The 27,826-nt window shown below is 36.3% G+C and overlaps 1 protein-coding gene across 2 annotated transcripts; it reads right to left on the reverse strand.

The window, feature by feature from the left end:
- LOC131526369 (NACHT, LRR and PYD domains-containing protein 12-like) lies at positions 1-27,118 on the reverse strand. 2 transcript variants are annotated; one of them, XM_058754644.1, is made up of 13 exons: positions 27,109-27,118; positions 26,900-26,996; positions 26,136-26,216; positions 25,458-25,574; positions 25,231-25,347; positions 25,037-25,108; positions 21,458-23,242; positions 20,880-21,053; positions 13,780-13,953; positions 9,032-9,205; positions 5,941-6,114; positions 1,862-2,035; positions 1-140 (listed from the first exon to the last, which is right to left on the reverse strand). In XM_058754644.1, exons 3-13 carry the CDS (start codon positions 26,180-26,182, stop codon positions 122-124), a joined length of 3,027 nt encoding a protein of 1,008 aa, XP_058610627.1. In that variant the 5' UTR covers positions 26,183-26,216; positions 26,900-26,996; positions 27,109-27,118; the 3' UTR covers positions 1-121. The 2 variants fall into 2 exon arrangements, with proteins under 2 accessions (XP_058610627.1, XP_058610626.1); XM_058754643.1 differs by lacking the exon at positions 27,109-27,118 and having other exon boundaries at positions 26,900-27,096.
- Between the last annotated feature and the right edge of the window lie 708 nt (positions 27,119-27,826).

Consider the following 27,826-nt stretch of genomic DNA (forward strand, 5'->3'; position numbering starts at 1 on the left):
GAATCAACAATTGGATGATTCTGGAAAGTTACACAAACACGGGTTTGTGTCTGTTGTTTCTGTTGAATGTGATGTTGGTCTGTAGTGCCTCTTTATTCACCATCAGCTGATCCAGAGAAGGTCAGACTACCATCTGAAACCTGAAAGTATAACACAGACAGTCAAATGTGTGTGACATTACTGCATTGTCCACTTTAGAAGAACTAAAACAAACTATTTGCACTATTTGTCAGAGATGATGAACAATTTTAAAGCTCTTTTGACCATTCAGAACTTGATTTTGCATTCAAACGACCACGAATGATGACTCTTATCCACAATCCTGTATGAATGTCCTTTTTCTGTACTTGGGTTAGTTTTATTTATGACAACAAAAGTAACAAAAAATATTTACCATCTTCGATTTCAATTGACATTTTCTCAAAATACATAATTTCAGGTATAAAAAGACAACTGTGTTTATATGTGCACCACCTGTTTACATGCTGTTTTCATTATTGTGATCATTCACTAAGAAGTGTGGTTAGTTTTACTGCTATTATACCTCAATGAACAATACAAATGATGAACCTCGGTAGAGGACATCGGGACTCAATTTCTTAAAAAGAAAAAAAAGAAAAAAGATGAATGAACATGCATAGGCAAAAACAATTTTTAGTTTTCAAGATTTCTTTTTTTTTTACCAAATTTTGTATAAAGACAATTCTCAACTACGTTATAACAGAATGATTCGATATACCATTTTTCTTTCTGCAAAATGTGTGTAAAATGTCCATAAACGTGTTTTCTCATTATATACAATGTATCTATAAACTAAATCTAATTTGCATATTTTGGGGCAACATGTAATGAAAAAAGAAGTGTAATAATGGGAGTAATAATTGCTAAGATTTTCATAATAATATATAATATTTCATAGAATATTGAAATATAATTTCTTTCCCTATTCATTTGTTATGCCTACCAAAATGCGCAATAAACATGCTTTTAGTCCCGATGTCCTCATATGAGGACATGTATGAAATCAACGTCCTGTTTGTAACAGAAAGTCATATTTTGATTTGAAACCCTATAACATTTTCCTGAGATGTTGATTTATGACACACAATTTAAAAATTTGACATTTAAATGATAATTACAAAATATTATCATAATTCCATAAGAGTGTCACTAAATTAACTTCAGACATTTTTGAAGACCAAGGAGAGGGAGTGGTCATGGTGAAACATCCAATCATTTGGTATCTCTGAAAAGCCCTGAATGTGCTCTGTTCAGGACACCCAGACTTACTAAAATATAAAGTCCTCATATGAGGCCGCAGGGTCTTAAGAGGTTAAGTCAAATGCTAAACACATTTCTATGGATATACTGGATGGTTATTCGGCACCGTGATGAAATTGAAATGTGATAATGGCAATGCAAACGGGGTTGCCATTGCATTCTTCATGTCGGCTCTGGGTGAAGATAAGGAGCAGAGACTGGTGGCACTGGCAGCAAGTGGCACAGAGTTCAGTGATTTGAACATGATTAAGGTGTTTACATGTCTGTTTGTTGCGTGGTTAGTACAATTATGAGCTTAATAACAAATTTGATCTAAGTATTGTTTACATGAGATACATTTTAATCACAATATTGCCTAAATCTCATTATAATCACATAATGAGTGTGCATGTAAACAGTCAGAAATAAAAGTGAAATACTATATTGTTTGACATAAAATAAAAAAAACATTAAGATACTTAATTCATACTATAAATAGAACTCTTATTAAACATGTCTGTAAGTAACTATTACCAAGAAAGTAACCTAAAAAGAAACTGTATCAACTTTCTATTATAATTCAAACAACATCACTACTCACTTAAGCGTTTCCAGTTTATAATGTGGATTATCCTTCAGATCAGAGAGCGGCTTCACATCTGTGTGTCTTAATTTATTTCCAGTCAGATCCAGTTCTCTCAGGTGTGAGGGGTTTGATCTCAGAGCTGAAGCCAGAGCAGCACATCCTTCATATGTGACTCCACAATCACTCAACCTGTAGAGAACAATTTCATTTAACCTTTATTTAATCAGGCAAGTCATTAAGAACAGGTTCTTATTTTCAATAACAGCCTATAATAAATAATAAATATCTGAAAGACATAGGAACATACATTACAATACACATAAGGCACAAAAAATCATAAAAAAAACAAAACAAAAAAAAAACACTTACAGATTGAGGTAAAATTACTTACTAGTAATTTTTTTAAATGCAACGATTGAAATATTTGTCTCTAGTTTCAATAGCTTTTGTAGCACATTCCAATCATTTGGGGCAGCAAATTCAAAAGCGGAATGACCATAAGTAGTTTTCTTTATAGGGATAGTCAAGAAAATATAATTAGATGATTTAGATGTATGTATTAATATGAAGTTGTAGCAACTTTTAAAGATATTCAGGTAATAAGCCTAGAAGAACTTTGTAAATAAAGATATATCAGCGAATTTCCCTTCTTGTATGCAATGATGTCCAATTCAAAAGAGAGTATAATTTACAATGATGCTTTCTGTAAGGTGCATTAGTTATCAGTCTAAATGCTGCATGGTAATCGAATTGTTCCACAACACCTTTACGTGCATTTCAATATTCCACATCACCATAGTCAAACAAGGGCAAAACAGTGGTTTCAACAAGATATTTCTTGGTTAATGTGGTAAACACATATCTGTTTCGATGCAAAAAAAACCTCTAGTCTAAAGGGTCTAGTCTAAACTAAAGTCTAGATTTAACGTTCTTCTGAAGATTAGTTTTGTGATTATTAAAATTAAAGGACTATCAAGCCAGATTCCGAGACATTTGTATGAAGATACTTCAGTTTTTGCCCAATCCAAAAATATAATGTCTTTATTGCCTTGTTGTTGTTTTTTTTAATCAAACCACATAATTTTTAACATAACTAAATTTAAGTCATTAAAAGCCTCTTGAATATTATTAAAACTGTCCTATGCCTGTTTTAAAACTTCATCATATGAAGATCCTACAGTATAAAGAATGGTATCATCTGCATATAAGTGAATATTGGTTTTCTGACTACAGATAACCTGAGAAATATTATTAATGTAAATTTAGAATAGGGTTGACTCTAACACAGAGCCCTGAGGGACCCCTTGTTTAATAGTTAATGGTTCAGATAATTGGTGATCAATCTTTACATATTGGTTAAATAAATAGTTAGAGAACCAAGATAAGGTTAGATTAGACACACCAATACTACGTAATCTGGATAACAAAACAGAATGATCAACTGTATCAAAAGCTTTAGCGAGATCAATAAAAATAGCTGCACAAAACTGTTGTGTTTCTAATGCATTATAGATATCATTCATAACTTTTACAACTGCTGTAGTACAACTAAATGAGCGAAAACCAGATTGGACTTCAGATAAGATGTTGTGTTAAGAAATCCTATCAATTGCTTATTAATCTATTTCTCCATCACTTTTGCAACACAAGGCAAAACTGAGATTGGATATGAATACAAATTTGGCTCTGTTTTATCACCACTCTTATAGACAGGCGATACAGTGGCTATTTTCCAGATTTTAGGTGTTTCCAATGTTAAAGGTTCAGATATAATTGATGCGCCTACTTTAAAAAAAACGGTCTATGGCATCTAAACCAGCAGGTTTTAAGTTTATTGCCAGACCTGTGACTCTTTAACTGGTTGTAAGGAAAAACTAAAAGGTAATGTAGTTTGAATGTTTTTTTTTGTTTGTTTGTTTTGTATGTCATTTTATTAATATACTGTCTTGAAATATGATTCTCAAATAAATTACCTGCTCTAATAAAATTCTTATTTAAAACTTCTACTACTTTTGTAATATTATAATGATATACTGAGTAACAATTAGGATTGTCAATGATTATTTTGAATCTAAATAATTACATGATTTGCTTATTAATTAATCTAATTAGTCACACAAAATAATGTTATTAATAACTAATATTTTTAATAATCAATCATTATAATATTTGGTGAGAAAATGAATTCTAAATGCCCCAAATAAACAATTTAAAGATTAATTATTGTTATAGACGGGCATTGAAGATACCACACAAAAAGTGTCCTTTCAAAAAGTTAATGTTGCATGTTTTACTTCGGTGTCTCTCCTCATTAATTCAACACATTGTTGTATTCTGGATTATGTTTCTGGCCTCTGCATCACATCTTGCTATTTAAAAAATGAAAATGATCTCATCATTTACTCACCCTCATGCTAGATGTGCACTGGTAAAACTGATGTGTTAGATTTACTTAAAATATATATGCACCATTTTTGCATCACACTTTTTAAGTAAACCCAACTTGGAACAATTTTACTTAAAATTTTACTTAAACAAGATAATCTTTGTTATATGGACTTAAATATTTGAGTTCACACAACATTCTTTACTTAAAACATGCAACATGATATAATCTACTAAGTAATTTCAAGTTGTGTTAACTTAACATTTAAACTCATTTATATTAAAAATATAATTAATTGAGTTGAACCAAAATAACATTTTAACTTATTTTAGATCTTCAACATTTTACAATATAGCACTGGGATGAAAGCATGCTATTAACGCATGTGATTCACTTACAAACATGTAAATAAGCAAGTAGACAGCTTGTTATCCTTTTAAAATAATTTGCCCACTTAACTTAATTATTACCCAAATGAACACAGAGACCTCAATACCTGGTACACCATACACAATGACGGTAACAATCAGTGGATAGTGTTTGAGTTTGAATGGGTCATTTCTGAGTAGAAAATGAACTCCAGATGTCACAAAACAGTAAGATACTAAACCTAACAACAAAAGCAACCATAAAATACTGTAAATACAACTCGAAAAACAGTGAAAAATTTTACCTTTTTAATTATTCATGCCCCAGTGCATGATGGCAAAAACAGGATCATAACTTGAAGAACCCTTGTAAACATAACAAAAACTTCTAAGTAAAATATACTTATAAGGTCAAACTTTAATTTCTACAAGCTTAAATTGAGTAATAATATAGAATTTACTTTAATTTTTTAATTATTGCCTGAACTAAATTATTTAATGTAGAAATTACATTTGTTTTTATGTAGTATTTACTTCACCACAAAATCATTTTTCTCAGTGTATATGACTTTTTCTTCAGATAAATGCTAAGATTTTTAGTCCATATAATGCAAGTGTATGGGACCGCTTTGAAAACCACACAAAGTGAACATGACGGTCAAGTTTAAAATACTAGTATTCATATTTTTCTTAAAATAATGTAAAAAGTACTCAAATTATACTCAGTTGAAAGTACAGATAAATTTTACCCAATTAAAAGAAGACTTTCAACAGATAAACACACACTAAGATTTTTAGAAAAAAATCTCTCTCTCTGCGTATAATGCTACTATACCGCATGTCCAAAGATTGACGCTTCAAAAACTACAGACAGGAGTATTAAGAGGAACATTAAGGACATTGTTACTCTGTCTGATGAAGATGTAAAAGTAGCTCATCATTCAGGTTCTCAAACCACTGAAAATGATCACAACTCTGTTGAGCACTGAACAGCTGCCAACCTTACAATTAAAATGCCTCTGAAACACACCATCCTGGAATTTATGAGAGTGACACAGATACAACAGTTTTGAAAGATGTCAAATCTGCCATTGTGTCCAACTTAATCAACATATACCCAGAATCTGACTCAATACTTGTGCAGTTTCTTCATATGAGCACTGCACTTGACCCAGGTTTTAACCTTTGCCCTTTATGGATGACCTGAGAGACTGCGCACAGAAACCTCTTTAATAGCCTGATGGAGAAGATGTCCTGAATACCATACCATGGTTTTAATTTTGTTCATTATTCATAGAAGGAAAACGAAAGAGAATGTTGACACATTTATACAATCTTACCACAGTACTTCCAGTTTACAGTGAGGATCCTTCAGTCCATCAGTGAGCAGATTCAGTTCTGAGACTCCTAGTTCATTTCCAGACAGATCCAGTTCTCTCAGGTGTGAGGGGTTTGATCTCAGAGCTGAAGCAAGAGCAGCACAACCTTCATCTGTGACTCCACAATAACTCAACCTGTAGAGAACAATGACACTCTTCACTCTCTCAGTTCAGAATCTATAGCTCAGATAAGCAGGAACTTCACAATCAGAAAGAGAGATTAAATCCATGACTCAATTAACAAGTCCAGTATATTGTGATGCGATGTAGGCCAAGTGTGCTTTGCATTTCACCCATCCAAGTGCACACACACAGTGAGTGAGCAGCGAGTAGTGAACACAAATTACTGTGTGTTCACACGCTGTGAACACACACTCAGAGCAGTGTGCAGAACTGGGGAGCAATTGTGTGTTCGGTGCCTTGCTCAAGGGCATCTCAGTTGTGAGTAATCAGGGTGGAAGAGAGTGCTGTTCACTGTTCACTCCTCCCACCAACGTTTCCTTCCAGTACTGAGAATTGAACAGCAACCTTCAGATTACATCAAAATCAACAACATGTATGTTAGACCCTATACGACTAAATTAATGAAAGAGATAATTAAAAAAACATTAATTTAAAAAAAAAAAATTCCTAGAGAATTAACTACAGATCGATCTCAAATACCCCTTTTATTTTCAATAATTTTAGAAAAGGCAATATCCTCACAACTATGAAAGAAATGGTATATGTAGTGATTTCCAGTCTGCATTTAGACCAAATCTTGACTTGCTTTTAACCCGACTGAGCCTGGTTTCTCCCAAGGTTTTTTTCTCCATTCTGTCACAGAGGGAGTTTTGGTTCCTTGCCGCTGTCGCCTCTGGCTTGCTCAGTTGGGGACACTTAATTTCTAGCAATTATCGTCGATTTGGTTGCACAGATACTATTTAAACTAAACTGAGCTAGACAATGACATCTCTGAATTCAATAATGAAATGCCTTTAACTGAAAATTTAGAAAATTGAGTGTTTAATCTTATCATTATACATTACTGACACTCTATCCTCCAATTCGATACTGTTAAGTGCTTTGACACAATTTGTATTGTTAAAAGTGCTATATAAATAAAGATGACTTGACGACTTTAACAATCCAATTTGTACCAGTAAATGATAGGGCTGGGAAAATAAATAGATGCATTGCAAATTAAGAAATTATTCTGCATCAGTTATGAGATTTTCCTAATACATCGCAATTCTCTCTCGAATCGATTCTGAGCTTAGTTTTTAACAGCAGAAGACACTGCATGCTTTAGAAACAGCCATACTCTGCTTGCTTCCAACTCCTTACACACACTTGAACCTAAAATAATAATTCATAAAGTTTGAAGGGTGTTCACAGTGGGCTGTATAATGTATGCACGAGCCTACCAACTTGATTTCAACTGAGGGGGAACCCTCCCACAACCCCTAAGAATTTCATTAAAAGATTTAAGATCCATTAAACTGATCTGTGCCTGGGGCAACGCTGTGTTATAATCTGGCTCTGAGTACAGTTCATAATTTTACTGACCATCTACAGACCATAATGTTTGTAAACCATCTGACTTTTTAAGTATATGACTTATATTCATATTTATTTTTTCCATTAACTCAAAATTAAAGCCAACAAAAACAACATTATAAATAAACACAATGTGTAGGCACATTGTAAATTAGTTAACAAGAGTTAACTCAGTAAGAAGCCATTGCTTATTACACCACTTCTCACAATTTTAAAATGTATTTCTATTCAGTCTCTACTTTTTTGTAAAGCTGTATAGCGCCAAATGAAATGGAGTGTGGTGAAGTTAATGTGCACTTTGCTAGCACTGTGATGCGCGCAACCAAGCAAACAGGCAAATATAAATTTTAGTAGGGTTCAGATTCTTTGAAGACACGTTAACATCACTGCTGAACAACTGAGCTGCTACCTTCAATAAATTCTTCTCTTCACAAGAACTTTAGTCAAGTTTACTTATTTTATGTATTAGAGAAATCAAATACAGTGGTGAACCACTCAACAACTGCTCAGCCAAATACAGGAAAATCTAACAGTGCAGACCCGCTTCTACATGCTGACTGATGGGAATCATTCCAATATCATTGAAAGAAGGGATGAATCGTGCTTAATTGCTTCCAAAATAAAAGTTTTTGCATAATATATTTGTGTCAGGAGCGAACCATGACTCTTGAACCCAGGCCCTCTCCCTTTACCCTCATCAGGGGAAAAAACTAACTACCAGCATGGCTTACAGTGGCCTCTTCTAAAAGTCATCTTTGACAATTCACACCGTCGCACACCGTGACAAGTGCAGTGCTGCACCACGTCTTTAAAATTCGCACACTGGTGCAGACGCCGTCCACGGATCCCAGCTGCCACTCTAGGTGCTGTTCAAAATCCTGAAGCACCACAGAGCCCCTCAGCACCACTCACATAATTTTCCTTTAAATTACATTGTATTTTGTGCAGAAATTTATGAATTTACATTGTAAATCTGACAGATATGATTCTCTGAATTGCACCACAAACTAACGTGGCATCCCTCGGGCATTATAGATCAAATAAAAAGATCATTATATAGGTTTGTAAATTACAAAACACATTCACTTGCACATATTTGAGAATCAGAATATCAGCTGATGACAGTTAACAAGTTTGTAAATATTTTGAAGAAAAAAAAAGGAAAAACTAAATAAAAGTGACAACTGTCATACAGCGTTTTGTGGCTGCGGCGTATCCTGTCACACGTGACATGTTGACATAGAAACAAGGTGAAATAAAACTTATTTTGGCAGCGATTTTTATGTAAATACCCCCAAATCCGCAAAACACATCTGTATCCCATGAAGCAGTTGCTGCTTTCACATCATCCACTCATCTTATTCTATTGCAAATTTCTACATTGCAAAATTACATCAAAACTTTGGAAAGAATGTAGTGTAGATTAAAACAACACCCTCTTCATTGTTCTGAAAGGACACTCAGACCACAGGAATAAATGGGGGAGGATGCTGAGACATTCATACAGCCTTACCGCAGTATCTCCAGTTTACAGTGAGGATCCTTCAGTGCATCAGAGAGCAGATTCAGTCCTGACGCTCCGAATTTATTCAATGACAGATTCAGTTCTCTCAGGTGTGAGGGGTTTGATCTCAGAGCTGAAGACAGTGCAGCACAACCTTCATCTGTGACTCCACAATCATTCAACCTGTAGAGAACAAGGACACTCTTCAGTCTCTCAGTTCACTTCAACTTCACAATCAGAAAGAGAGACTTAATCCACAACATGATTAACAGCTCCAGTCTAAGGTTCAGACCCACTTCTGCTTGAGGGGGTTCAATATTAGTGTGAATTTTCTTGGGGTACATGGGGTACCCACTCGATAGAAATTTTGGAATTAAATGGGCAGGGGCTCAAGCCCCCCACGTGCCACTGTATGATTTGAAAAAATACTGGAAACAAATGGAAAAGTACTCTATTTATTTAGCAAGAATAGTCAACCTCCACTTTGCATCAGTGTCTTGATGTCACTGTCAGAGTTCATTTCCACATGATTCCACAATGTAATTGTTGTTTTAACAATGTGCAAGCTGACATTGAGTATGTCACTCATTTAACAAAAAAAAAACAAACAAACAAATAAAAACACGTCTTGAGAGTGCAGCTTTCACTGTTTGATGTAACTTATTAGAATCCTGTTAGAATAATATAATATAATATAATAACATAATTCAAGATATGGTCAGTAGCGGTATTGACAGTAAGAGGCATGACATCGTACACACAGAAACCACTGGCAAATGCCACTATGTTTAGTGGCACATCTGTTTTACAGTGGCAGTGGATTGTTGGTATGTGCTTCTAAAACTTGTGGCATGTGCCAATGAAAATTGCAGAACCTGACACAGTTGTGGCTCCTCCAGCAGCAGACTGGCTGACAGTATGCCACTGTCTGCTGGCTAATAATGTAGATCATAACATACACACTTAACAACAGGACAACATTTAATTCATTGTATGTTGCTTTCAATCATAGGTTTTGAGCCGTCTATACTGGAGTTTATTTATACAACAACCGTTCAGCTTCTCCATACTGAAAAGTTTTATATCTGTCTCGTGGATTCTGTGAATAAGGTGCCATGCTACTTAATGTTAACACAGCCTCTTGATATGAGGGTAAAGTGTTATTGCCTTAAATTTGCTTCACATGACATAGTCAAGCAAAATCACGTAAGCAAGAGTGCTGATTTTCCCAATTATAAACAGAGTTGCAATTTGAAGATTGGAATTTGATTTCATACAGTTCAGTAAACTAGAATCTAATATTGCTAATTACATTTTAGACACAATTTTTGATATGCTTCTCATAGCATTATTTATTTTTTTAGTTATTTATTATGTGTATTTATTAGTTATTACACATAACCTGCAGTTGCCAGTTTATGTGTAATAACTAATGTTATTATGCAAATACCTCTTTATTATTCAGTCCCGTAGGAACATTAAAAAATTAATTAAAAATGTTTTGTTTTACTTAGCATCCAATAAAAGGTAACATACTTGTATTTATGCATTAAAACAGTTTATTTTACCAGCTTATACGTAGCTGCTTTACAAAACAAAAAAACTTGAAATGAAACCATCACACTTGGTTCCCTGAACAGGAACCTCACTGACGTTATGTAACAGTTGTCTGAAACCCTTATATCATCCCTTTTACCAATTCATTGGCTAGTGGCACTTTAGACAACCTTGAGAGCATGCTCGCACCATCTCAGCTCAGATTTTTTCATTAAGGAAGCACTTCGCAAAGCAGGAGAATGGCCGGCAACACAGCGTCTCGTTCCCTATTCAGGGAACCGAAGTTACATACGTAACAGAGACATTCCCTTTCATAGGTTCACTCCACGCTGCATCGCTGACACTATAAGAACAGTATAGCATAACGCCTTTGACTACATTTGAAGACCTTTATCTGGAAGACCAAGGACAGTGTCCTGTTCAAGCCAGGTGCCATCCCCACATCCGGACCATAAAACCCGATAAGTATGCAGAGAGGACCATCCTGCTGCAACACAAATATCCACCAAAGGGGTGGTCATTGGCTGGTCGTGGCTTAATGGATAGAGAGTCAGACTTGTAACCCCAAGGTTGCAGGTTCGAGTCTCAGGTCCGGCAGGGATTGTAGGTGGGGGGAGTGAATGTCCAGCACTCTCTCCACCCTCAATACCACGACTGAGGTGAGACCCTTGAGCAAGGTACTGAACCCCCAACTGCTCTCTGGGTGCCACAGCATTGGCTGCCCACTGCTCTGGGTGTGTGTGTGTTTGTTCACTACTCACTGCTGTGTGTGTGCACTTGGATGGGTTAAATGCAGAGCACAAATTCAAAGTATGGGACACCATACTTGGCCACATGTCACAAAGGAAGAACCCTTAAACAGAGCCTGGAAAGAAGCAACTCATTTTGCAGAATGAGTATGAACACATAGAAGCAAAGCCAAACAACGTGCCTCATGGGCCTCAGAGATAGCAACAGTCACCCAATGAGACATCCTCTGTGACAGCCATTTGACCATCAGAATTATGCTCGAATAGATGGTCTTTTTTAAAGGGGGCCAGATTCGATGTTGTGGACACACTTGGGGTGTGGGGTGGGGGGGATGCTCCTTCTATTATATGAATTTTTATATATGAATAATGAATAACTATAATATCATATCTATCTATGTGTCTTAATCTATCACATCTATCTATAATATAATATCTAGAATGGCTTAATGGTATTTAGTGTATAAACACCTTTATTTAATATAAACAGAAATGCACAAAACTGCTTATAACAAAATGTCTGTATAATATGGCCTATATTTCATTACTCCCTAAATACTTGGCCTATATGTCTACATTGATAATATAATAAAATTTGATATGAATATCTTATTTCTGCCACAATACCACAGTTAGTGCTACTACAGTAAATCCATTGTAAATGTTGGAGATTTGTGGATTGAAAAGTAGGCTATTCTAACTGGATTGTTGTCGCAATGTTTCACCTGTTTTCCGCGTCAGTGTTGTCGAGAATGTTAGTGCTGTTTCATCTGACTTTAAGCTAGGTTTATATCGGGGACCTCTGCTCCAAACTGGATCTGCATCTCACAGTGCTATTTAGTGGTCGCATGATCAAGACCAGTCAATGAGTTAACGCATTTGTTCTGAGATTGTGCTGCGCTGTCTTAAGGCAGAGTTAATAATGGTCTGTGTGGTGCGGTTCACACAAGTACCACTGTTCTGCTTTTGGGGCGTTATTTATGAATTCTTGTGCACTAAAGAAATGGTAACACTCGTGTTACTGCTATGTCTGGCCTAAAATCTAATGCTGTCACCTTGTGTGACATTGTGAAACTGCATCATTTGTAAATTATGCTTGGCGGGCCACATATAATATATTTTAATAGACAAGCTGTTTGAAATTCATCCACGGGCCAGACTTTGGACACCCCTGTTCTACAGCAACTGATAACTCCCATGAGGGAATTCACACAGGGCTGAAAGGTCAAAGCCGTCATGCTCCTTGTAGGAGGAAACCAGAGAATGTCGCACAATGGAGACACCTCCTATCAGCACATGATATAGCAGCAATCACTGCAACATAAAATCAAGACCGGCTTGGGCCACCACTGCTGAAAACTGACTTAATAGGAACTCACTGACTTAATAGGAACTCCAGCACTAAAGCTACAGGGCAGTGGACTGGATCCAAGTTACGTTGCCCACACCACACCAGGAAACAAAGTTTCCACTCAAGAGCATACAGCCGTCTCGTCTGTGTATTTCTCCCGTTGACCTGGAGGGAGAGCACCACGCTATAATGCCATATCTAGTCCGGATTAAAATGAATGTGTTAAAACCAACGCTCTTCTTTCCTCAAAAAGAAAGAGAGCCTAAAGCAGACAGGCAAATCAGACAGGCCAATAATCGCCAAACAACATAGCACATACTGTTCAGGCTCCTGCGATGAATCTGTCGCACAGATCCACATATTAAGGAAACTCATTGTGTCCGCCTAAGAGGAATGGTAAACTGCTCCAAAACAGTAAGCAAAGAACACGACATTCACTTTTCTGATAAGCAACAGATAAACCTTTTCCTCAAAGAAATCTGAGCTGAGATGGAGCGAGCACGCCCGTGAAGTATTCCTTGTGTGAGTGCCCAATCAATTGGTGGGAAGGTATAAGGGCTTTAGACAACCATCACACTGGGGCTGTTCCCATAGCATCAGCGACACAATGTGGAGTGAACCTATGAAAGAGAAGCAATGCTACAGCCTCTAAAACACTGGGCCTGGCGATGTGCACTTTTTGCTGCAATGATGTCATTTTTGCATGCAAGCAAGTGAACTTGTGGATGCAGCGAGTATAAACCAAATCTCAGAAAGGTTCAGATTCTTTGAAGACTGACATGCTAACATCACTGCTGAAGAACTGTGCTACACTGCTACCTTCGGTATATTGGTTTACTTATTTTATGTATTAGATTATTATTAAATACCCCTAAATCCTCAACACATTTGTATGATATATAGCAGTTGTCGCTTTCACATTATCCACTTACCTTATACTCTCATCATAAATATAGTACAATTATGTCAAAACTTTGTAAGGAATGTAATAAAGATTAAAACAACATCTTTAAAATTTAGAGTGTCCTGTCATATAATTAATTTTATTCATACTGCCATGGGAGCAAAATGGAGGAGAATGTTTATTCATATAATCTTACCGCAGTGTTTCCAGTCTACAGTGAGGATCTTTCAGTCCATCAGAGAACAGATTCAGTCCTGAGTCTCCTAGTTTGTTCAGTGACAGATCCAGTTCTCTCAGGTGTGAGGGGTTTGATCTCAGAGCTGAAGCCAGAGCAGCACAACCTTCATCTGTGACACCACACTTACCCAACCTGTGGAGAACAATGACAATCTTCTGAGTTTACATTGTCAGTCGGGCCCAAAAAGGACACTCCGTCCCCCTTTTCTCCCCAGTTGCAACACCCCTGATTGGCAGAGTCAGTGCCAGAGCCCTCAGTTAAAATCGTGGTCTGGTGATGGGAGTAGATTTATGATTGAAAAACTGATGTTTTGAATTGACTATCTCTGAACTGACTGATTATGTAATTGCATGATACATGTTTACCTTTCTAATAATAAACGGTTACATTTGATTTTATTCAGACTTATTCTGAAATTACTGGCTCTAGTAGAGAACATTAAATCCATGCTACTACAAATCTATGTCCTAGGTTAAGTATATGCTTGAATTTGGTGTAGATCGAGCATGTTTAGTGTATTTTATTTTTCTTATATAGCACATTTCTACTGCCACAAGAGCAGAGTAATCAAGAAAACCAAACAGAAACAAAACCAAAACAGAGCATCATAAAAAAAATTTAAAAACCCCCTGATATTTGGGTCTCTCCTGAATCAAACTCAAAAGCCAAGATATAAAAGTGCTTCTTCAAAGCCATTTTAAAAGCGATCAGTGATGGGTCAGAGAGGATGTCTAGCGGTAAGTTATTCAATAACCGAGGTCTGGCTATTGAAAAGGCTGATCACCCCTGCTTGAGTCAGGACCACGGTACCTGGAGCAATAGTTTATCAACAGATCTCACATTCTTTACTGGCTTATGTAGAGTAACAAGCTCTAATAATAATAAATAATAATATGTTTAATTTATATAGCGCCTTTTCCAGGCTCAAGGACGCTTTACAACGTACACCAATACAACAAATACTCATTACAAAGTAACAATTAAGTGGACATTTGCCCAATCCAGTCACAAATAAAGCAGTTGCATATAACACAAATTAAGTAATAAAGACATAGAAAAGAATACATATGGAACAAATACAAGATCTGACAAATACAAGGACGTACGACCATTTAAAATTCAAAAAATTATTAATAGGTCTTAAAATCGATCCAACATCTAACCAGTAACCATTGCAGGGATGTTAAAATCAGAGTGAATCTGTCCCTCTTTCTCATAAAATCTCGTCAATAGTCTAGCAGCAGCATTTTTTGCAAGCTGCAACCGATTTACCAATGATTGAGAAATTCCTAAATAAACATCCAGTCTAGATGATATAAAAGCATGGATGATTGTCTCCAAATCTCTACACTCTTAAAAATAAAAGTGCTTAAAAGGTTCTTCCCAGCGATGCCATAGAAGAACCATTTTTGTTTCCACAAAGAACCATTCAGTCAAAGGTTCTTTAAAGAACCATCTCTTTCTAACTTTTTTTATAATCTGAAGAACCTTCTTTCACCACAAAGAACCTTTTGTGAAACAGAAAGGTTCTTCAGATGTTAAAGGTTCTTTATGGAACCATTTAGACCAAAAAGGTTCTTCTATGGCAGTATTTCTCAACTCTGGTCCTGGGCGCCCCCCAACACTGCACATTTTGTATGTCTCCCTTATCTGACACACCCATTTCAGGTCCTGGAGTTTCTTCTAATGAGCTCATGAGTTAAATCAGGTGTGTTTGATTAGGGAGACAAACAAAATGTGCAGTGTTGGGGGGCGCCCAGGACCAGGGTTGAGAAACACTCTATGGCATCGAGCAGCATCTTTATTTTTAAAAGTGTAGGTGAGAGCATTGGTTTTATATTATCAACCTTAAGTAGTAGAAACTAGTTTTCACCACAGTATTCACTTGTTTTGCAAAATTCAGCTCTGAATCAATTATGCATTCAGATTTTTTGTGTATGGATTAACATTTCTAGAGAGGGGCCCCAAATAACTAGAAATAAGGGGCAAAGAAACAACAACATCCATTTTGCTCTCATTTAAGTAGAGAAAATTCTTAGCCATTCGGGATTTTGCATCCTCAAGACACTTAGTAGGACAATAGTAGAACAGGACTTATCAACTGGTTGTAATAGGATATACAATTGAGTATCGTCAGCATAGCAGTGGTATGCAATCTCATATTTCCTAAAATTATACCCCAAAGCTTACATATAGAGAAAACAGAACTGGTTTTAATATAGACCCTGGCGGGAGCCCGCATGATAGACGGACTTAAGGAGATGAATGATTACCAATTGTAACCGTATGAGTAATCCGTATGAAACCAACAAGAGGTCCAGTCTTTCCCATCACATTCTTTCTTACCTGCCTCACAGTAACCACTTTCAATGTAACTCAATGTGGCCACTCTAATGGCTCATTAGGGGAGGCCATTTGTCTCTCAGGTGTGAATCACTAAATTTTCATGGCCATTGTCACTCCCTTGCATACGGCTTTTCTAAAACAAAACATGTCTTATAAAAATTAAATCAATATATTGTTTTCTGTAAATGAGTGAGCAGGACAATTTTCACATCATTTTGTAGCAAAACCTAGCAAAAAGTCTACCACATCCAGTTTAAAAGTCCACATCCACATCAAAAGTCTTGTGAACAAATGTTCTGTATGCGTTTTATGACCTTATTTCAGTGACTTAAAAAAATCACTTTTCAATAATCATGCATAAACATTGGCTACATTTACATGCAACCAAATAATCAGTTTGTAAATCAGATTATTGCCTCAATTGGAATGAAAAGCCTTCATGTAAACACCTTAATCGATCCGATTGAACTCGATCGGATTGAAGGGGGTGGTTTATTCCTTTTCTAATACGATTGAGAGTGCATGTAAACACTCGATCGGATTGAAAAAGACTGAACATGTGCAATGATGCAGAAATAGCGTAATTCCGATTTGAAGCTTGTGACATATATTACACATATATTATATAACGATTACATGCTCTAGACCAGTGGTTCCCATGTCGGGAGTTGAGACCCCCACTAGGGGTTGCTAAAGATTTTCGAGGGGTCGCCAAGCTCATTCTTGTTTTTGTTTTTTGTTTTTTAATTACTTTTATTTATAATTTATTTTATTTATTGATAAATAATTCAATTCTGAATATTTAAAAATAATTCATATATGTAAAGAGAAGAAATTTCCTTAACGTCATGCAGCAACTCAAGAGGGAACGTACAGACATAGCTTTAAAAAAGACACAGCAAAGAGAAAATAAGGCAAAACGCCAAGGATAAGATAAAAATGAATGCGCTAAAAAGAAAACAAGGGTTTATTTGGACAGTTATCTTGAATTCGGTTTCAATGAAGCAATGGACAAGTTGAGAATTCAGTGTGTAATCTATGGTGAGAGACTAGTGAATGAATGCATGAAGCCCTGCAAACTGAAGAGACATCAGAGCACCAAAACCAAACAGACATTAGGTTAAAAAAAAAGAACTTATGTCAAATAGACCCCAGAACATCAGAGATGCTTTGACTAGAGCTGGAAATGAAAATAGACAGGCAATGATTGCATCCTTCGAGTGCGCTCTGAACTGCCCAATAAAAAAGCCGTACACCATCAGGGAAACTCTGCTCAAACACGCATGTGTAAAAATGCCAGAAATAATGTGAGGGACCCAGGTGGCTTCCAAACTAAAAACTGTACCTCTTTCCAATAATACAATAAAAGACAGAATCGACAATGGCAGATGATGTTGAAAACACGTTGGTTGAAAAGTTAAAGATGCACCCTTTTTCTATCCAACTTGACGAAACCTCTACTGTGGCAGATGAAGCAGTACTCATTACATATTTGCTGTACATTGAAAACGCCAAAATAAACTAATATTTTCAACTAATTTGTCTACAACAACACGAGGAGAAGATATTTTCCATACGACTGACACGTTGTTCACCAAGCATCGAATTCCTTATAATTTAGTCACATGCTGCACAGATGGAGCTGCTTTAATGATTGAAAAAAATAAAATGAAACAAACAAGCGCATGCAGGGTGCAAATGCAAATATACTGGGATGCGAGGAAATTATGTCTGAAGTTTAAAATCATTGGTGTACCCGTAAGCCAATCACATAACGTTTGATTATGAAGTATGTTATGCGCCGGCTCAGCCACCTCGAACTTCCGCTGTAAACACAGATATGCGGCAAAAACAAAACCATTGAGGGAAATACTGGAGTGAAGATGGCTGTGAACGACCGTTGCAGACTATGTGAAGTAAATCTATGCATCCATGGTACAATTAGTGCATCTAAACTAATATTTGACAGTAGAGACAAACAAGAAAATATTTGCAGCCAACTGTCAAAGTTAGGATTAGTTCTGTTAAACACAGCTTTTAGTTCATTTAGAGTCTGTCAGAAATGCTGCAACTTAATTGCAAGATTACAGCATTACATGGCAATATTCAAGGACTGGAAAAGAAAGGAGATACTGACCTGTCAAAAGGGTGCCAGTTCGAGCTTGACAGATAAAAGAGACAGAGACCCTCTAAACCTCCATTCAAAATGTGAACCAAACACTCTTCTTGTTCGGGCTTCAGTTGGCAAATGCCGGGAATATTCTCCACAACAGAGCGAATAGCATCCTGTGTCTCCATGTCCGCTGTCGTTTTAGATTTCCCTTACCTAAACTACAATCTTAAATTCAGCGCTTAGCGTCTAAATCTCTAGCCCTAGGTATGCAGGCATAGAGTTCACATTAAATGGACTTTAACAATTAAATAAGGGCTTAATTCAATCAGCAATACAAGAAAAGGCATGAAAAAACATACATAACTTAAAATATGCAAATAGTTATTATGCAATGGTTATTGTTGTGTTTTAACTGATGTATGTTTTTAGTTTTTAGAATAACAAAAAATACAATCACACATTAATTGATATTAATAATGATATTCACGTTAATAGATTTTAATTTGCTCCTGTTGTTTGTTCAGCTGTATAAACACAGATGTGTAAAACCTACTGCTAATATGCTTAATATTTCACTCCTGCATACGAATGCAAGACTACTAAGCATGACACTTAGTTTAATACTTGTTTATGGTTGCTCGTTTGAAATTAATTAGGCAGACCGTGCAATATGCACAGCGATATGGAGTAAAAGAGCATTCAATTATCTTAGATGTTAATTTCAGAAGCTTTCTGAAGCGTGCAGCAACTGCTACGACAAGCACTATCTAAGTATTTGAATGTTGAGCAGCAAGCTTATTGGCTGCTGATCCAAAAAGACCAATCAGTTGTGATAATGAAGTCATTATGTCAGATTGAGTTAGACCTACTGGACTGCACCATCTAGAGTTTCATGACAGAACTTTGGATTGAGCCAACACAGACTTGTTGCTACTGTAGTTTTGTTACTCTGAATTTATTCTGCATCACTTAATGCACAGCTCTATTTTGACAGCTTGTCAGATAGTTTGTTCCATCCGTTGCTACATTTACCACCGTCAACTGCGGAACAATTTTGCTGATTCACTCGCGTAATATTTTTACACTTGTGTTTGCCATTCCTGAAAACAGTATATGTGGACGTTTGGTCCTCTTAGATAAACAAAACTTTTCTTAAAATTGTGAATAGATAATGTAGAGAACCCGAGCAACATGAACTGACCGAGCTTACTCATGTTGATCGGGTTCTCTACATTATCCATTCACAATTTTAAGAAAACTCCTGATATAATCAATAACTTACTACACAATCAATCTCTTATTTTCACCGTCTGTATGCTTTTTTCTCGTTATAATAGCAAGACTTTGCGAGCATGTAGAACTCCATAAACTTGTGAAAACAAAAACTAGTTCAGAGCAGATTCTGACTAACCTACAGTAAACACTGCTGATTGGCCATTAGGGGCTTTCGCAATGGAGGAACCTTTTCATAAGCCATTCCTCGATACCAAGTACGCAAAGTTCGGACTTGCATCCTTGGTAGTTAGGACTTGGCAAGTTCAATTCGGGAGTGAGAACTCCCGAGAAAAGGAGGACGCAAATCCAGTAATTCTGCAAATGGAACAGCAGCGTACTTGATAACATCACTCAGCTTGCCTTGGCTACTCCGCTTATCGGCACTGTATATATATTTACAATAATAGGAAATATGCTATCAAACACCACTGCCTCTTTTCAGCTCAGAACTCAAAATCCTCCATTCACCGGTTGTTGACGTTTGTAAACGCCACACTTAAAGACGTGGCTGTCAGCCACTTCAGAGTTCCAGCTTCCAGTGCGAATACAACCAGGAAAACAGCCCAAGGGAGAAATTGGTTCTCTAGGGACCACCCTGCTGGCTAGCTCCTAGAACTGAGTTCCTAGAACTACAAGAACAACTTCGTCAACTACTTCCCTATTGCTTTCAACAGAGATGCCTGTGATTTGCTACAAACGCTGCAAAATCAGAGCGTACACACAAAAACACACAGTATCGTTTGAAAGCAGTTGACTTTGACCCCGTTTACACTAGTGCGTTTTCGTTTTAAAACACATAACTTTTGCTACGGTTACACCTATCATTTACACTACTCCGGCGTATTCAAGGTCAAAAACTCCGGGGTTGCGTTTCAGTGTAAACGGACCAAAACGGAGACTTTTGAAAACGATGGCATGTCTGCCCACATTCTCTCTGCGTATCCTTGATGACCATGTAAACAATAGCATCATGCTCATTGCTGTATCCATAGATAGGTAGATTCCCAATTCGCTCCAAGCTCCAAGCACGCAGACATCTAAATAATAGGGAATCTACCTATACATATCTATGGTTGTACCTGCATGAATGGTCACGTGACATGCGTTTTCGGTTGTGTAGTGTAGACAGAGATTGTTTCTGAAACGCAGCGGAAACGCCAGTGTAGACGAGGATCGTTTTCATTCTAAAACGTAGTTTTAAAACGAAAACACGCTAGTGTAAACGGGGCCTTTGAATGTGTACAGGATTGAGTTGGTACTACTGGTATTGTAAAAAGATGCCCTGTAAAAAGAACAAAATGGAGAATGTAACCACCAGTCTTACCGTAGTTTTTCCAGTTTACAGTGAGGAATCTTCAGTCCATCAGAGAGCAGATTCACTCCTGATGCTCCTAATTTATTCAGTGACAGATTCATATTTCTCATGTGTGAGGGGTTTGATCTCAGAGCAGAAGCCAGAGCAGCACAACCTTCATCTGTAACACCACAATCCATCAACCTGCAGAGATTGAAGATGCATGGTGAACTGATACAAGCTGGGACTACAGAATAAAATGTAAAACATTCACATAAACAGGACAAACAATCCTAATCATGCAACATCTATATACATCAACAACAACAACAACAACAACAAAACACTGTTAAAGACACTGTTACTGTTTGCTGTCAGTTTTGATCCCAGTCACATTCATACACTGACCTCTACAATCATCAGCTCTTACACAGACACACAAAAATCTCCTCAGGTGCTTCAGTAAGCACTCTCCTGCTGACTTTCAGTGATGGGATTTTGTGGAAATTTAACCCTTTTGTTGCTTTGGTAAGATGCATGCTAAAGTCAAAATCATGTTCATGTGATCATGCTTTATAAGTGTAGTGATTATTGTCAGTGTGACTTACTGAACTGATTTTGATTCTTTAACCACAGGCAGCAGCTTCTGAAGAACTTCATCTGCTGTATTTTGGGATCCAATAAACAGTTTTAGTTTGAAAACATCCATCTTCTGCTCTGATGTCAGCAACACATAAACCAGAGCTGACCACTGTGAAGAGGAGAGTTTGGTTTTACATATTTCTCCAGATTTCAGAAAATCCTGGATCTCCTGCATCAGTGAATCATCACCAAGTTCATTCAGACAGTGGAACAGATTGATGGATCTCTCTGGAGAGCGATTCCTCCTGATCTTCTGCTTGATGAACTGAATTGTTTTCTCTTTGTTGTAGGAGCAGCTTCCTGTCTGTGTCAGTAGTTCTTGTAAGAGAGTTTGATTGGACTCCAGTGAGAGTCCCAGAAGAAAACGCAGGAAAAGGTCCAGATGTCCATTTTTACTCTTGAAGGCCTTTTTCACAGATGTCTTATGCAGCTCAGATAATGAAACATGTAAAGCCTTCTTTAAATGCTTCAAAGGACTAGAAGATAGAGTAATAAACACATTTATGTTTTTTTTCATAAGGGACAGATGTGCATATAGAGCTGCTAGATGTTCCTGGATGCTCAGATGAACAAAGCAGAAGACTTTTCCCTGAAACAAGCCAAACTCCTCTCTGAAGATCTGAGTGCACAATCCTGAGTACACTGATGCTTCTGTCTCATCAATTCCACACTCTCTCAGGTCTTCCTCATAGAAGATCAGGTTACCTTTCACAAGCTGCTGAAAAGCCAGTTTTCCCAGTTTGACAATCATGTCTTCATCTTTGACTTTCTTCTCATAGTCCTTCTCATGTCTAATGTTGGTCTGAAGGATCAGGAAGTGTGTGTACATTTGAGTGAGAGTCTTGGGAATCTCTCCACTCTCTGCTCGACTCAACATCTTCTCCAGAACAGTGGCTGAGATCCAGCAGAACACAGGGATGTGGCACATGATGTGGAGGCTCCTTGATGACTTCAGGTGTGTGATGATTGTATCGGCCAGACTCTGATCACTGATTCTCTTCCTGAAGTATTTCTCCTTCTGTGGATCATTGAAGCCTCGTACCTCTGTCACTCGATGGACACACTCAGAGGGGATGAGATCAGCTGCTGCTGGTCTGGAGGTGATCCAGATGAGAGCAGAGGGAAGCAGATTCCCCACAATGAGGTTCATCAGGAGCACATCCACTGAGGCTGATTCACTTACATCACACAACCTCACATCACTCTGAAAATCCAGACACAGACGACACTCATCCAGACCATCAAAGATGAACAACACATTATATTCATCATTAGATATTTCTATTTCTTTGGTTTCAGGGAAAAAGACATGAAGAAGATCTGAAAGACTGAGTGTTTTGTCCTTCATCAGATTGAGTTCTCTGAAAGGAAGTGGAAATATGAGCTGGATGCCCTGATTCTCTTTCTCTTCAGCCCAGTCCACAATGAACTTCTGCACAGAGACCGTTTTTCCAATGCCAGCAACTCCCTTTGTCAGCACAGTTCTGATGGCTTTGTCTTGTCCAGGTAAAGGTCTAAAGATGTCTTTGCATTTGATTGGTGTGTCCTCTGTTGCTGCTCTCCTGGATTGTGTCTCAATCTGTCTCACCTCATGCTCATTATTGATCTCTCCACTTTCACTCTCTGTGATGTAGAGCTCGGTGTAGATCTCATTCAGGAGTGTTGGGTTTCCCTGCTTTGCTGTTCCTTCATACAGACTCTGAAACTTCTTCAGCAGATTCGATTTGAATCTGCTTTGGAACAGCTGACAACTAAAAAAATTTAAAGAAATGACATATTAACAGATTACAGAACATAAATTAAAGAGGTAAAAATGATAGGAACATAAATTAAGGAGGTAAAATGATAGTAAATTAACCTTAGCCAATCAAATAATTGACCTATCGGTAAGCCCCTCCCCTCGAATGCAGATGAGCCAAAAGCAGTTGAGTATCAGTTGCACAGGGACCAGAACTCGGACGTCTTTAGGTTTCAGCGCCATAGAGAAACATTGGATGATCCGAAGCTCTCATCGGTTTTATGGTGTTTATGCTACAAAAATGGTAAAACGATGTGCCTGCTGCCTGGGTTACTTTTAACACTGATTCCAGGCATCATGAGAGGATAGGCAATGCAATTTATAATTTTATTATCCAACGTACATTTTTTGGTTGTCATACTCTCAATAAGTTACAATTTTCATCTGCTCAAGCAGAACGTTTGTGCCATTTTGTGCTTCAGCAAGGTAACATTATCTCTAGCTAAAACTAGCTAATGTTGAAGTTAGTGAGTCCATGCTAACATAGAAACCTAAATAGCTAATTGTTCTCACATCATGTACAGTGTAGGTCAAAAACACATAAACGAAGGTCTACATTGTAGTGCCTCTCCATTTTAAACTGGTTAAATGTAAAATAATTTAGTCATATCCTGTGGTACATGAACAGTGTTGATGCTGGATGTTTTCATTTGCAATCGTGACAACGGTAACATGAGGCTTCTCCCGCTTGCATTGTGATCAGTAAACACTCGCTTCCAAATAAATCTTGTTACCCAGCATATTTATTTTAAAATATTTTATATATTCCTCCATGGTATATTTAAGTCCCACTTGAACAGTGGTCCTTCTGTGTCCAAAATCTATCAAAAACAACTTTGGACAAGGTATTCACACTGACAGCTGTCATTTTAAGACAGTTAGCAACTCTGTTTGTTTGTCCAAGCGAGCAACAGTAAATAAGGTTGGCGAGGCTTACCGATAGGTCAATTAAGCAGTATCATACACGCATCAGTTGTGTTTATCATCAAGGCTGTGATTCCTTTGTACAAGCTGTGCTAATATTCAGACCAATAGAGCAAATAAGAGTGTTATATTCCATTTATTAAAAAAAATCAATAAACTAAGTTAATATTGAACAACTTTTCAGATCAAATGTTGCTAGTCACTATTTACTTTGTTTACTAGTTAGATCAGGTAGATTTGTAATGTTTTTTTTTTAAATAAGTCTCTTTTCATCAAGGCTGATACATTTATTTGATGAAAATGCAGTAAAACAGTAATATTGTGAATATCAATTAAAATATGTTTTACATCAATGGAGTATAAATATTTGAATAGAGACAAGAATGCATAGTTGAAATTATGTGTAGCTAAACCTCAAACAGAGAAATTAATTCATTTTAACCACTGATTTTTAACCTGTTGTTGTGTTAAGTAATATAGCTGTGTTTCATTCCTGCTGTGATTTGGTTGAATCTGGAGTTTTCGAGCTTGTCAGTATTGTTCTGGTCCAGGTTATCAGTGTGATGGGTGTCAGTAGATGTTAGTCAAACATCAGGACTGAAGCTCTGGACCAGCCGTGAGAGAAGACCTGATCCTGTGCTCAAATCTTGATATTTCAGGTCTTTATACTGTAATATGAGTTGGGTTCAAGTTTTAAATGGTTTGAGAATTTGTTTGGCCATTTCTGTATTTTGATAAGTGCATATTTGAAGAATTCTGCCGTGTATGCAGTATTTGTTGTATGCTGGTCATCTCTTTGTCTGTCTAAAGTAAAATGGTGTACCTCAAATCGCTTGATGTGTTTTTTCCCCTAAAGTTTAATAGCTCTCTCATAGACCCATCATGCCATCTCTCCCTATGGAATTGATGTTAACAGAACAGAGATAACAGATTAGACACAAGAAGGATTCTCATAGTTGATATTATATGTATATAAATATCAAAAAGAGAATATCTATCTTGACAGAAATGTTGTACATCACTTCGGTTGATTTCTGTTTTGCCCCAAATTTTACTGGCTGTCTCATAGACCCATCACTCTTGATGGACACACAGCTGAGATCCGATGAGTTTGATCTCTGACCGTGGAATTGACTTTAATAGAATAGAGAAACAGAATAAAGACAACAGATTAGACAAGAAAAATTCATAGAGTTGACATTATATTTATAGAATATCTATATATCTAGACAGAAGTTTTGTACCTCAGATCAGTTGATTTGTGTTTTTCCCCAAATTTTACTGGCTGTCTCATAGACCCATCACTCTTTAAGGATACACAGCTGGACTCCAGTGAGTTTGATTTCTCTCTCTGGAATTGACTTTAATATATTACAGACATTAGAACAGAGCAGAGATAATAGAAAACAGTTCATATATTTTACACGCAGAAAAGTTTCAGAAATGTTGAAGAGTAATTTACACTGTAAAATAAATAAATAAATAAATAAAAAAGTTGAGCCAACTTAAAATTTTAAGGCAACCAGCTTCAGCAGATTTTTGAGTTTGCTCAACTTATTTATGTGGGAGATTCTCAAATTTTTGTTGTATAAACTCAATAGACAAGTTGAGCAAACTCAAAAATCTGCTGAAGCTGGTTGCCTTAAAATTTTAAGTTGGTTCAACTTTTTTTTTTTTACAGTGTGGCATTGCACAAAGATCATGTCACTCATCTGTCCATCTATTTATTAACATGGATCTTTTAATTTAAGGCAATATATAGAGACCATGTTTTAGACAGTCAGGGTCCTAATTTTATTTCAGTCCCACAATATGAAAGAGAAAACCACTAACATCACCTTAACAGCCATGGCAAATACTCTGTTATGTGACATACAATGTATTTCAACAAAATTCAAATAATACGAAGAGTTTGAATATACCTGCATCCTGGAGAAAAATCTTCATTGAATGTTTCTTTCTCCTCCATGATTCATTCAGTCATAAACATTGATTCAGATACACTGAAATACAAAGATTTACTTTAACTTTACACTGCTACTTACTTGAATATTTTTCCACTTGTTTGCTGCTTAAAATACAAAAAGGTGAACAGTGAGGAAATTAAATGCTTAAAATGAAATTAATAAATGGGAAATGGGGTGAGATACTTGATAGGGGAGTTTATAAATTTTATAATAATATACTTTATAATTTTATAATATAGAGTTTATAATAATATACTTCAGTAAATTTAATTAACAAAATAAATATGTATAGACTTTTAACTGATGACAATGGTTGTAACAACAGCACTCTTTGTATTTGACAGGGTCGAGTTCACATTCATTTTTATTAAATTAAGTTTGAGACATGTAGGCAAAAAAAAAGTTCACAAATACATTAATTTACAACATTCTTCGTCTACATTTTTAATAATTCAAATATATAAACTATAAAGTCATTTGATGTTTACCTTATTTTATTTATTTTAGTTGTAGAAGTTGGCATAAGGAAATTAGCATTAATTTTTTAAATGACATAAGACTTATATGTCAAACCCAAAAAATCTATATGATGGGCCTAATATGATTGAGAAATTCATGTTTCTTCAAGTAGGCTTTCTTCAAGTATGTTTAAGTTTTTAAAATACTTCAAGAAAGGCTTTCATGGTTACTAATGACAAAGTCACGTGAAAGCAGCTCACCTGACTAATGCTCACTCAACTTCATCAAAATGTTGTTTACAATAGGTTTCCGACATGTTTGTAGATTCTCATAAAGTGCTTCCCCACCACGTAAATCCTGTAGAGGCAAGCAGAAATATTACTATTAATCACTTTGATGCTCGGTTTTTGAGAGTTAAACAATAGTATGTCCTGGTGTAAAATGGCACACGATGTAAAACTTCTTTTACTTCTGTTTGCAAAAGTTGCCAATCCTGTTTAAAAAAAAAAAAAAAATCCAGCTCATCCAGTTCAGTTCATAAACAGTTTGGTTATGAGAGAGAGAGAGAGAAAGAAAGTAGTAGTTTTGATCAGTAAACATTTAAAGGCTTTGAGATTTTTAATCTCATGAATAGTAATGAATAAAATGTTTTGAATTCGGAGATTAGAGTATTTACTAATTGCAAGTAAAATATTAATAATAACAACATTATATTAAGAAATACAATGAAGCCCTTTCAGTAGTGTTTTTGTTTGTTTGTCAAAAACTAGCCCTCATCACACAGTGATTTAATTTAGTTTATTTTAATTTAGCTAGTTTAGGGGAAGAATGGAGTACAACCAACACTTGTTGGTTTTCTTGATTTTTGCAAATTCAGATGGTGTTCAGAGTAATTATTATTATTATTATTTTTCATATTAATTTCACATGTCTGGTACAAATATGTGGTATTATTTCATTAATGCAGTTCATATTTTTTCTGTTATTTACCCAAAGAGAAAGAAAGTGAAATGTGACAACATGCCCCATATGAAGGGCATGTTGTAACAACCATTTGACAGTTTAAATCTTAATCTGATTTTATTTTTTTAAATGTACAAGATAATCTAAAATATTCACAGATAGTTAACAATAGAGAAATAGACGAAGACAAACACTCAGACATTCAACATTACAAAATTATCTAA

The sequence above is a fragment of the Onychostoma macrolepis genome, chromosome 19 (genome assembly GCF_012432095.1).
Source record: "Onychostoma macrolepis isolate SWU-2019 chromosome 19, ASM1243209v1, whole genome shotgun sequence".
Lineage (NCBI taxonomy): Eukaryota > Metazoa > Chordata > Actinopteri > Cypriniformes > Cyprinidae > Onychostoma > Onychostoma macrolepis.

Excerpts from the sequence above, each read along its gene's own strand:
- LOC131526369 (XM_058754644.1), bottom strand. The coding sequence starts at position 26,182 with ATGGAGGAGAAAGAAACATTCAATGAAGATTTTTCTCCAGGATGCAG. Across the intron at positions 25,575-26,135 it reads GATTTTTCTCCAGGATGCAG|TCAATTCCAGAGAGAGAAAT; the intron begins GTATATTCAAAC and ends AATATATTAAAG. Across the intron at positions 25,109-25,230 it reads CAGAAATCAACCGAAGTGAT|GGAGAGATGGCATGATGGGT; the intron begins GTACAACATTTC and ends TCAATTCCATAG.